This window comes from Parambassis ranga, chromosome 22, assembly GCF_900634625.1.
Source record: "Parambassis ranga chromosome 22, fParRan2.1, whole genome shotgun sequence".
Classification (NCBI taxonomy): Eukaryota; Metazoa; Chordata; class Actinopteri; family Ambassidae; genus Parambassis; species Parambassis ranga.
In genome coordinates this window covers 7,893,508-7,905,777 of record NC_041042.1, presented here as the reverse complement: position 1 = coordinate 7,905,777, position 12,270 = coordinate 7,893,508, and the positions used below count along the sequence as shown (strand labels likewise).

Here is a 12,270-nt window from a genome sequence, read left to right as displayed (position 1 = left end):
GGAGCAGAGGTTTAAAAGTGGAAGTCTGCTCTAGGCTGCACTTTCCCTCTCCCTGCCCTCTCTGCTTGCCTCCAACCTTAGGACTCCATTAGATGCACATAGACAGGTACATACAGACTCAAAGGCTTTAACACACAAGAAAGCAAAACAAAAAAAATACAAAAAAGTCTACACAGACAAAACAGCTAAATGTAATGTTGCTCTCACACTTGCTTCTATTCTAATAAGAAACAATAGTAGCACATAATAAGTTGTTGGTGTCTAAATCTAGGAAAATCATTTGTTGAGGTGGGTGGCTGCTGGATGCAGACTGAACGGTCCACATCACTATCCATGACTCTCCTCAAACAGATGATTAAAAAAAATTCTTGCATCTGGACATTAAAACACCTGCCCAACTTGCTGGCTGTGATTTTCAATCAATATCTTGGCTTATCCTGTCTTTGTTAATCCAGTGTGAAGATGGCTTTAATGTGTAATGGGAAGAGAATTAGCTGAATTTAAAGCAGTAATGCAACACAGTGACAGACAATCGGTGATTTACATGTGTTTAAACAAACTGAGAGGTTGATTATTAGCAGGTTTAGTGGTCAGCAGTTTTATGTGTGTGACACTGCTGATGAAATCCTGGTGGATGTTGCCATAATGACCAAAGTTCACATTGTCTATCCCCACTCTCACTTACAGGTAGTAGAAAAAACATGACAATATGATGCTAGTTTGGCCATTGCATATTTTTATTTCACTCTATGTGAATGTGATTAAACATTAATTCTATTCATTCTTTATTAGAAAAGCTGAAACATGTTATTGCATACATTCAATACAGGTTACAAATAATAATCCTTTTTCTGCTCTTGTTTATATTTACATATGGGAGTACCTAAATGAATTTAAATCTGAATCAATTATTGAAGGCTTTGTTGTTGAAATAAACAAGCGTCCTCACCATCAGAAAAAGGCAAACACACTTTGATATCAGGTGGCACGACTGACATGGAAGCTTCAAAAACACCTTTCATTTAACATTTAACAACTTCTAAAAAAAATCCTGCTCCACACAGAAAACACTCATTTTAACGCAGACACATTTGGCTGACAAAACCACCTACTGCACCATTTACACCAAGAACTGATTTATAGGGGTACGTTTCCTTGTAAAGCACTGAGAAAGAGGACTGTTTGTAGTGACAGCCACGATGAGAGCCTACAGGGTAAATCCTTAGAATTACAACTATAGTTTTGACTGTTGTAAAAAATGTAGCCATTGTTTGTGTTTTCAGCAATGTGTTCTGTGCTGTGCTGAACTAAGCAACCAGGCCACCAATGCAATGAGAGCATTTCTCAGCAGTGTGCCTTATTAAACAGGGCTGTGTGGGCTGGGGGTGTGTTTATAGGGGAACCACTGTCCCTACAAAAGGTAAATTCTCTTTCTTAATATCTGAAAAGCAGTGAACCTATTTGTTACCAAACAAAAATCCTAGCCTGGCATGTGGCTGGCACATGCCTCTCTGCATTCTCTAGTGTATGCACTAGGATGAAGCTGTTTCCATCAAGTGAGGATTATAACAGAATGATGGGAGAGTAGCTGCAGTATAATTAACAGTGTTGATGCAAAGAGGAGGGCTGAGTGAATAGTTTGTGTGCTTGCTGTCTATAATTCAGCTTCTCCACGTGCCAGAAGATGGGGGGTGGGGGTGGGTCTCAGCCACGGGGCCCAAAAAACACTTCCAAGCCTGCTATTACTTTATTCTCAGATCACAGGCAGTCGTGAGCAAAACAAATCAGAGTAAAAGCCCACAGTGCTACTCACACGTCTTATGCATCCAGCATGCACAGATTCATTTTGACTGCTGCACTGGATCAATGTCACATCAGTGGCTGCAGAGTTGTGGAGCTGTACAAAAGTTTGAGCTGGAAATAAACAGAGTGGGTTGCGAGAAATCAATCAAAACACTAATTAGATCATGGTTCTTTGTGCAAATGCCTGTGCCAGAGATGAGACAGTTCAGTGTGAGGCATGCTCCAGGCTAGGGGGCATCCAGTGGTTATACACACACTGTACGCCTGAGGAACCATGCTGTGTGCGCATGTGCCTGCTCATCAGTGAATTTTGGTCACTTGTCCAGTGTTAGTCCTAGCTGGCTACAAGCCAATACAACCATTTACTCTTGTGACCCACGGCCATTAGCGGTGAAAATAAAATGGAGGAAGTCAATAGTATTCCTGAAAATCACCATGCTTACAGACAGCACGCTGCATATGCAAATCTTTAGTCTGGTATCACATGGCCTCATTGTTCCTATTGGAACAAACCAATCAATATTAAAATTTTAGTCCCGCTAGTGAAAGGATTTTAATTGATCAATTGGATCATGTCAGGTAAAAAACCGCAGGCATAAACTGGACGTATACCAGTAGTCTTGTGCATGAGATTGTATTTATGCGCATCATAGTGGTGTCTAAGTGTTTGGGAAGAGGAAAGGGTCAGGGTGGAGAGCTTTTACATTTTCGTGTACAACTGTGTATGAGTAGCAAGGTCAGTCGACAGCAGCCTGACGGATTCTCACAGCAGAGGTGTCAATATGACAGATGCCTGCAATGTTTGGAAGTCAACCACTGCCCTGTCCTCTCACATCCTCTGCCTGATTACACAGGCAGCAAAAAAAGCCAAATCACAGGAGACCACCAAGACAGAATCCCTATTAGACAGGGCCTTACCACATTAAAGTCAAACTAACAGCAAACTGAGGAAGAACAACAACACTGTGGCTGTTGCTAACACATGGACACATTGACTACATTGAGTGCTCATATCAGATAACAGCCATCGGCAACAAAGAAACAGATGAATGTAAAAGCCACATTAAAGCCCATACAGTCACTGAAACTACAGTTTAAGAGTGGTATGTAGTTTTGATGGGACTGTCTGGACATGTGATGTTATGGAAGAAGAGTGGTTGTGATGGTTTGATTTAGCAGTTTGGGAACACTGCTGAGCAAACATGGGGAACATGAGCTCCACTGCTGCTGCACTGACCACAAGCTATTTAATAGGTCCACAGAGAATGTAATCAAATCTATCACAAGCTGCTCTGCACATCCTTTAGAAGTTCATTTTCATCAGTCAAACTGATATTTTAATCGATCAACAGCTGCTTTGCCCATAAGTGGGTTTCTGCGGCAGCAATCACAGTGAAGAACATCATTTTATTAAATTACACATACAGATGATGGGATGCATTTCAACTCTATGGATTGCCAGCAGACTACCATGTGACCGAGGAACAAGTGTGCTGCTAGGAAACAGCAGGATCTGTAGCTGGGAGAGCAGCAGTTGAAAGGAAAACACGGGCAGCCACTGTGAAAAGCTCGAGTCAAGGTGAAAGCTTGATTAACATCCCCTCACACTGGCCAAATACCTTCTCTGCCGCCACCAGTCATTATGTGTGCGCGCCTAATGCACAAGATGAAGACGATTTTGTAATTAGCCCTTTTAGCTTTGCAGGAAAGAGAAAAATATGGATTGTTTTTTGCTATGTAAGCATTTTCACAAGGTAACACAATAGGCTGCAGAGCTAGGGACAAGGGGGTAAGCACAACAAGAGGACCAGCAGAGTGAAGAAGGCAAGGAGGGGGGGCAACAAAAGAAAGGCCTTGTTATTATTATCCTCACAGCAGACCTCAGGGGACTCACTGCCATGTCTCTGGAGAGGCCTGGCTGATTGTTGTCCCCTCCAGCTTACAGGGCAGCCTTATTTCCACACTGAGGACTCAGTGGAAAGCTCAAGTGTGCCTCACTGATTAGAGGTAAGATCTGAATGCACTGTTTCACATATGAGGACTCAAAATCCAACAAGAGTATCACAGTAATACATATAAACCATTTCCAGTCATTGATTTTGGCACATGTCCAGTGCACAGCCGAGCGCACTTCCAGTTCAATTATAAACAGTCAGGCCACAGAGTTAATCAATTCATACAGAGTCATTTGCATTGCGATAAGTCAGCTACTGTTGCATAACAGTGGTGCCCTGCTAAATCAGTGTCTGTCACAAAAACAGTGCAAATCTGCACAGCATGCTTGATGCTGCTGCTGCTGCTAGCTCCTGGCACACTCCTGCCAGTCCTGGAACTGTGGTTTACCATGCTCTCACGGCAGCTCCATGTAAGCCACATCTCACTGCAAGCAGCCATATTGCTAAAATATTCAACAGCACAATGCCAGCAAATTAACATCTGCTTTGTTAATGAAAAAAGATGATTCGGTTGTCTCCGTAATTGTTCTGTGATCATTCTGGTTTATGGATGAGCCACCCAGATGGCAATAACCAGAATGTTACCTCTCCACAAGTCACAAACACACGAGTTTTGAGAAGGACCTGGTGTGCATTAGCTTCTATTACTGAGTTTTTATAGCACCTGTTGGACATGTAAATGACTAATTTGGGTTTTTAGGTTTTGTTGAAGATGAGGTAAAAAGTCATCATACAGGACAGTCAGACCTAGTGTGTCCAGGTGCAGGTTTCTCTTTTGACATAGCTATTGGTGACTTCCTTCTTAACATCATTCAAAGCAGGTAGGAGTGCCGTGCACAAATATGGCAACACCAACACCCAAACTCCCCACCGCACTAACAGTAATGATAAACAACCTAATATAAGGTAAAAATCTACCATCCATTATATGTATTATACAAGCATATGGCCAACTTTATATTTACAACCCAGTTCCAGCAGCAAAGCGAGGCCGGTATCCAGGAATACATCAATGAAATACACAGGAAACAGGCAGCAAGAGAGGAAAGGCTGGGAAAGCAGCCATGTTTGTTATTAGGAGGCTCTATCTGCCCTTTGCACCTGGAACAATATGGAAAAAAGACTTATTTATCAGGTAGCATACTGTTACACACCATATAGAGTAATTACTGTAACATCAGTATTTCTTTGTTATGCTAATGAGTGAGGCACTAGAGTTATGAGGGAACTACATGGAATAAGAGTGATACATTTTCCTCCAGACTGCAGTCAGTCCATGTATTTGTTTAAAAAGTCATCTGAATCTTGCAGAGGGAGCCACAGTGGTCTCATTCTTCTCTCTGAGCTTCACTCAGAGCGGAGCAGGAACTCACAGGCTGGAAATGGATTCCCTGCTTCCAAAGCAAAGGATGTGGAATTTTGGAGCAGTGTGAAGAGGGGTTTTTAGGGAGTTTTAGTACAGGAGAGAAAGCAAAACACAAACAGGGAGAATGCTTTCACTATCTTAGAGAGCAGCCTTCGTAGAAATGTTCTGGAGAACACACATTGTTGTGCAAGAATTCAGTTTTACTATCACACACAAACAGTTGTAAACATGAACAGGAATGAGGACAAGCTGAACAGACCTGTCTCTGCATCAAGATCTGTTTTGAGCTCAGCCATGACCAAGCCCTCACACATTCCTGCCTGCTTCTCAGATTTCTGTCCACAGGAGGGGACAACGGCTGCGGTTTTTCTGTATGTGGAATTATTTTCCAAAGCTGCCCACATGGGCTCTGCATGAGGCGCAGGCCTGCAACTCTGCTTGATGTGTTGATTCTTTTCTGAGCGGAGTTCTGTAATCCGTTCCAGAGAGAGTGTGCAGGTCAAACAGAGACACAGTGTAGCAACTAGCAGACATGTCGAGACAACACCAAGTACGTCTCCACTGTGTGGCAGCGGAGATAGCCTGCAGCAACACATCATCACCACAATCCCAGATTTGATTACGGAAAGTCTTTGCCCCCTCTCTCACTTTCATTCTTTAAGTGGTTCTAAGCTTTTCTTTTTTCACTTTTTCAGGTTTGTTCTCTGGTCCCATGTTGTCCTATTTTCAGTATGTGTGAGGTTTCATGGGAGCAGAAAAGGGGAATTACACAGTGTCTGATGTCGGCATGACTGTGGGTTTTGGTTTAGGGTTGAGTGCTGGAAGCAAAATGACACAAACCGGTCGCACAGAGGTTGCTTTAGTTCATGAACCTATGACAGACAGACCTCCAAACACATCACAGCACTTTGCACCTGCCCAGCCGCTCATCTCCCAGCATCCCAATCTCCTGCACAAATAAGGACAGCATCCGAAGTTTCGCTGCATTTTTGCTGGGTCAATATTCCCCAAACTTTGTGGCAGGTGGGGTGAAGAGGAGGGGGATTTTTCCTTTGTCTGCCCATATTTACTCTGTGACAGAGCAATGAAAAGAGATTACATCATCACTATTGTAGCTCCCGAGCCCTCTGCTTTCCTCTATCAGCCGGCTTACAGTGGACCGACCCATCCAGACAAAGACAGAGCATTCCAACAGTTTAGCAAGCAGGAAACACAGAGCCACAGTCACACCTCATTACAGTCAAACTCATCAACCCCTTCAGACAGTCACCAGCAAAAAGACAGTCAGGGTGAAAAAAAAACACCAAAGGCCATTTTATCATCAAGTCATTTGACTTCTGACTAATATCAGTCAGACTCATCACTCATGTAAAAACTGAGTGATGAGTTGAAGCTTCTCGTTTTTATTTTATAGGACCTTATTTCCAGCTGTTACTAAAACCCAGGAATACATGACTCACTGGCTGTGTCTCAATTCAGGAGTTACATCTTCTGTAGGGTGCAATCTAAGAGGGTTTGATCCTTACAGGCACAGAAGGCCAAAGAGCACACTGTTAAATGACACCTGCAGGGTGATGGTGGTGAAGGTGGAGGAACAGGTTGGTGGTTCCCGCTATTTCCAGTCTACAATCAAACTTTGCACTGTTTATCTTCTTCTTCTTCTCTCTGCTGTGAAATAACCAACATTCAAATGCAGGTTTTGAAGGCTGTCGCCTGTGAATTGGGATCCACAATCTATTTTGATGTCTGTAATAGACTAAACAAGCATGAAAAAAAATCAGCCTTGTTGCTAAAACTGGATCATCAAGGGCCACATCTCAAGGTCTGTTTGCTCACAGAGGGAACAGGCTCTATGTGCCCACAAAGTGGGGTCTAAAAGTAGGAAATGATATAGCGTTAAGCTCGTGGATGTAAAGCACAGAAGAGCTTAGTCAAAGCCTACTTAATGCATGAGAGCACAGAATCAATAAAGAATAATGTTGAACTTGAACATTAATATATATATAATAATAATAATCCCATTATTCATTATATAATGTAAACAGTTAATTTAAGCATTTTATGGTGGCCACTCAGCGTAACTGTAGCCCCCACGTTCCACAGAGGCAAATTAGAAGGCAGCACAATGCTCCTCTTGTTGTTGTCTTTTATCTTTGCTGAAGCTATTCCCTCCGAGCCAATGCACAAGAGACAATAGAAACATAAGCCCAACTTAGCAACAGGAAGCATCCTTCTGTGAATGTGTGGGCACGTTAGGAGGACTCCACTACAAATAAAGCACAATAACAATTGTTGTGTCAGAGTTATGATGTCAAATGTGCAAAATAGAAACACTATCCTTCAGTAATAAAACAAAGGGGGAGGACTGAGAAACATTAGAAGCAATGTTTACAAGAAGATCTATTCCGATACCACCAACATCTTGTCAACCTGCTGTTACTCATATGGCTCTTACACTGTTTTGGCTGCAAAACTATACTGTCTTGTCCCCAAATGAGCCATTTGAAGCCCACGCAGTAATGTCAGCAGACTCAAACTGAACAGGCTTTCTTTCCCCAACAGTGATATAAAGCTGCAGCTTTTTGTGTTAAATTTTATCTTCTTAAAGTTAAAAGCCAGGAGCGGTCCAACTGGAGAAACTGAGATTAGACTCTCCAGTAAAAATGGGAGTGGAGCTGTATGATCAGTCATGCTCTTCACAGCAAGGTCAGCTAAGCCTATCAAGAATGCTAAAAATCCTTGATCCTCGCCCAAAACCTTACTCCAAAGATTCCTCTATAAACTGCCAACTGCTCCTGTAACCCCACTATGATCCTCTAGCTGCTATGTTTTTGACTACTATGCTGAACACACACATTTTTTCATCCATTGTCAGTGCTATGATGCTTCCCCAAACCTAAGTCCCAAATTCTGCCTTTTAATATTTTTTCCCCTGATTTATCATGTAATTAATGCCAACTATGGAATGATCCAACACTGCTTGAACAGTGATGAATGAAACTTGTGGCTGAAAACACAAAGACGTCACAGCACTGCACCGGAAATGGTCAAAAATTAGCTTGTCAACATCAGTGTTGTGTAAATCCCAGTGACTTCTACAGTCATTTGATCCATATGGATGCGGATTCAACCCTTTCTCACTGAGGACAGTGTTTTTTTTTTTTTTTCGATTCCTGCCCTGGTAGCTGTACAAGTTTGTTACAATTGTTTTTTTTTGTAAATAATGGCCAGAGCATGTAATATTTTCAAAATCAAACTTGTGTTGTGTGTTTACCTTGCTGCATTGCCAGAGCTTTCCTATTCTCTTCTTTTATGCTGCACCCACTGTAATCCTGCCCTCTCTCTCTTTATTCCAAAACAATCTCCACATGTCCACAGTGGACAAAGGCTGGCTTTATTTTCCACTAGGCTGAATGATCAATAGGAGAATCAAAATAGCCATCTTATTGAACATTATGTAAGGAGCAGGACATGTAACAAGGCATTTCATGTTATCTGGTCAAACAGATGATCAACAAATCAGAGCTATAGACAGGCAGATGTGGCAAAGGGAAGGAAATCACCTGGCAAGCCTTCTCATGTGGCAACAACACGGGGTAAAGCACGTTGGGAAAAATTTCGGGTGGTGACATCCATACATCCTGTATGTGCTGGTGTAAGTGTGCGCACTGTGCCACCTGTAAATCGGCTGCAGCTAGAGAGGGGGGACAACAACGTCCTTGACATACAACAGCGACGCAGCGGATACATACATTTTGACAGACAGTGATCGGGAACAAACGTTTCCACCAGCAGCAGCAGCCCTGTTAGTTAAAACAACACTGGCAGTGATTGCGCACTGGCTTCACATTGCACCTTCACACAGCACAAAGATGTGCCTCGTCCTCTGAACTCAGCCGGCAGATGTTTGCAGGCACCTTGTGCCACACGGACGACATGTCTGCTCAAACACCCCGTTCCCGACTCACCTTTTCTCCTTTCGGATGTCACACAACACGACAGCTTTTCCTCCTTTTGTTTCAACTCGTAACAAGGTGCTGTAAGTCCAACACGCTTAACTACGCAGCGCCTGTTCTTCCCTTCCCCGGAAGCGTGTCGGCTCCGTTTCAGACCGAAAATGCCCCGGTGTCTTCCTCCGAGAAGCAACTTGGAAGTTTGATAGAAAGTTACGGCTATGACTCGCTGCGGTATGCAGCTGCTGGAGGGATGAGATCATTCAGGCAGCCTCCCCTCTCTCTCTCTCTTTCTCTGCCCCGGAGTCTCGCGAGAAGGTTTCGCGCGGAAAGCAAACGTTACCGTGGCAACGGGGCTCACCTGTAGTGGTGTGGACGGAGAGGGCGCAGCGCGAGGAGGTCTCACTCCGCCACGAAAACACAGGCTGAACAATGTGCAGGCCAACACTGTCCGCTTTCATCTCACATGTTTTGTTAAAAACATTTAATAGAAACAATAACTGAAAGTTGAACCATTTTCCTGCTGCATTTACAACAACAATATACTTCCGTTTGTTACAATGTCTTTCATGTCGTCCAGGGAAATCCACTGTTTTCTCTTCCATCGTCTTTATAGACGATCTTCGCTGATATTTTCTGCAAACTGTGTAGAGGGGGCATTAGAGAGGGGGCAGGAGAGGCCCCTGCTAATGCTCCTCCAATATTTGCTCATGCTAACAGGAAGTACTGCCTTCCTCACAGCAGAACACAGTCCATCAGCCCTGTGGTAAATCTATTGATCATATGTCCTCATGTAACATGACAACACAAATATTTACATGTGTTATGCAAAGGCAGTGAGCCAGGCAACAACAACCTAAGTAACAACAAGTGAAAATGAAAGTGTCAGTGAAAGCTGCCAGTGACACAGAGGGCACTGCCATGCCTGTGCAGCCTGACATCATCTTGTGAGCGGATGTGCAGGAAATCCAGTGCTAATCTGCAGACCTTTGCAAACAATGCTTACTGGGCACAGGAGCTGGATGAAAGCTGATTTACAGAACTGCAAGGCTTTCCTGAATGCATGATTTAGAAGTCATCTTCAGGTGTCACCGTGGCAGTAAAGCATCCCTGCAAGCTGCATGGGCTGCTGGTATCAGCACATTTTACTTGGAAATGTGGATCCACTGAATGAAGATTTCAACGAATAATAAAAAAAGGCATCAGCAGGCAAGGAGGGTGCTGAAAGAGAGCCTGTGTTATTTTAAAGGGTGTTCAAAATAATTCTCTCCCCCTCTCTATTTCGAGCCTCATTATTATGCCTGCACTGAGCTGCTTCAGACATGTCAACATCTATTTCTGTCAGCCTTGCATCAGAGGAACACATCTCTGTGGCTGCTTGAGGAGCATATATACATGGTCCAATTAAAAAGACGCATCAGTCAAAGACACCATTGTGTTTTTAAGGCTTTTATTCCAGTCCAAACATTTTGTGAGTGTGTGTGGTGAATGTTAATTCACTAAATCGTGACAGAAGTTTGCAGGATTGAATCAGTAGCACCATCTGCTGGTCATGCTAGCAAAGGTCAAGAAGGAAATGCACATGCAAAACCACCTTCAAGTATACCAAACATCTGTTTAATACATTGAATTTATTCATCCACTACTGTTAAGCACTTACAGGACTTCAGATGATGTTCCCTCAGCTTTTCAGAATATCACCCTCATTTAATAAGGCTTAAAAGTGTGGAGGAAAGCAGGTCAGCTTTGACAGTTATGGATGTCATTAAGTGGTAGAGGCTATTCTTAGGTCTTGGTTAATCTTAATAGTCGCTGAATGTCAGGCTCTATGTCAATAGTGGGGAACTTTTTGCTGTATCTCTTAAAAGGCTCTCCCTCAGGCCCAATGAGGAATTTCTCAAAGTTCCAGGAAACGTCAGTCCTGCTGATGGGACTCCAGACCAGAAATTTGGGATCCTGCATGAGGGAATTTGGGTCGTCATCAGGATATGGGAGTTTGTCTTTCAGATAGGCAAAGACTGGATGCGTTTTTGTTCCATTGACTTCACACTTCTCAAAGATGGTGAAGATGGGCTTGAAGCCACCGCCTGGACGCACATGCTGCAGTGAATTCAGGATCTCACTATTGTTGCAGTTCTCCTGTAAAGATAGTGGAAAAATTGCAGTGTCAATTTGCACACTTTGCAATCATGCTGTCAGCAATCTCTCTCTCTGAGTAAAACACACATGGAATCATTTTCTGGACATAGAATGTGTGCAATGTTGAGCTTCTTGGTAAAATATCACTAATATCACCCAGAGTTCACTGCTCAACTCACCTGGTATCCAAACTGGTTACAGGGGAAACCCAGGACCACCAGCCGATGGGGGTACTTGCTCTGCAGCTGGTTGAGCTCGCTGAAGTCCTGGGTGGTGGTGCCTCAGAGAGAGGCCACATTCTCTATGAGGACCACCCGCCCCCTGTACACATTGAAGTCCACTGAGTCTCCCTCCAGCGTGGTGGCCCTTAGGTCGTAGAAGGTCTTGGCGATGAACGTCATCTCGTCTGCTGGGCTGCCGCACTGAAGGTGGACGGGATGTCGTTATGTGACTGCACCCAAGCGCACGGTCACCTGACTCACTTAGGGCAGAATGTTGGCTTTCATGGGTGTCAAATGACCCTGCAGGAAATTGATCTCCTTCTGACACACTACACTCATTACACCTTTCACATAGTGAAGTAACTGATTGTAAAACAACACAAATACATTACAACTATTTTTTTAATCCTACATAGAATAAGGTTAAAAATCCTCCAGCAGTAGTTTGTAGAATAATCATCTGTGCTGTTGAATGACTTTAACCCTTTAACCCTCAGAATGAATTTCATTTTAACATTTGAGTTATTTTAGAATATAAACCTTTATGGTACTCTACCTCTATGACATATATCATTCATGATGCAACATCAAAAATGCAACATGTGATCACCTGTCTTTCTGTGTGTGTGATGAAAAATGAATGAATCTACAGCTTGAACTGTCTGTGCACCTGACTTCACTCCTCATTCAATGACTCAGCACTGTTCAGGCACCAAACTCCACTGTTTAGGTAAGAAAATGTATATTTATTTAATGATTACATTGATTGATTTTAATATTACATATCTGGCAGCAGAACCTTTTTTTACACTTTAGTTTAAGCAGCACCAACA

The 12,270-nt window shown here is 43.1% G+C and overlaps 2 protein-coding genes across 2 annotated transcripts in view; both read right to left on the bottom strand.

Annotated features, from left to right (window-relative positions):
* Positions 1 to 9,343, bottom strand: part of LOC114427417 (signal-induced proliferation-associated 1-like protein 1) — a 29,228-nt gene extending 19,885 nt beyond the window's left edge. Inside the window, exon 1 of the mRNA XM_028395472.1 lies at positions 9,093 to 9,343. The gene's annotated coding sequence lies outside the window, so the exon portion shown is untranslated. The remainder of the gene's footprint in view (positions 1 to 9,092) is intronic.
* A 1,519-nt stretch (positions 9,344 to 10,862) lies between these two features.
* gpx2 (glutathione peroxidase 2) lies at positions 10,863 to 11,617 on the bottom strand. Its single transcript, XM_028395477.1, has 2 exons — positions 11,396 to 11,617; positions 10,863 to 11,216 (listed from the first exon to the last, which is right to left on the bottom strand). Exons 1-2 carry the CDS (start codon positions 11,615 to 11,617, stop codon positions 10,863 to 10,865), a joined length of 576 nt encoding a protein of 191 aa, XP_028251278.1.
* Between the last annotated feature and the right edge of the window lie 653 nt (positions 11,618 to 12,270).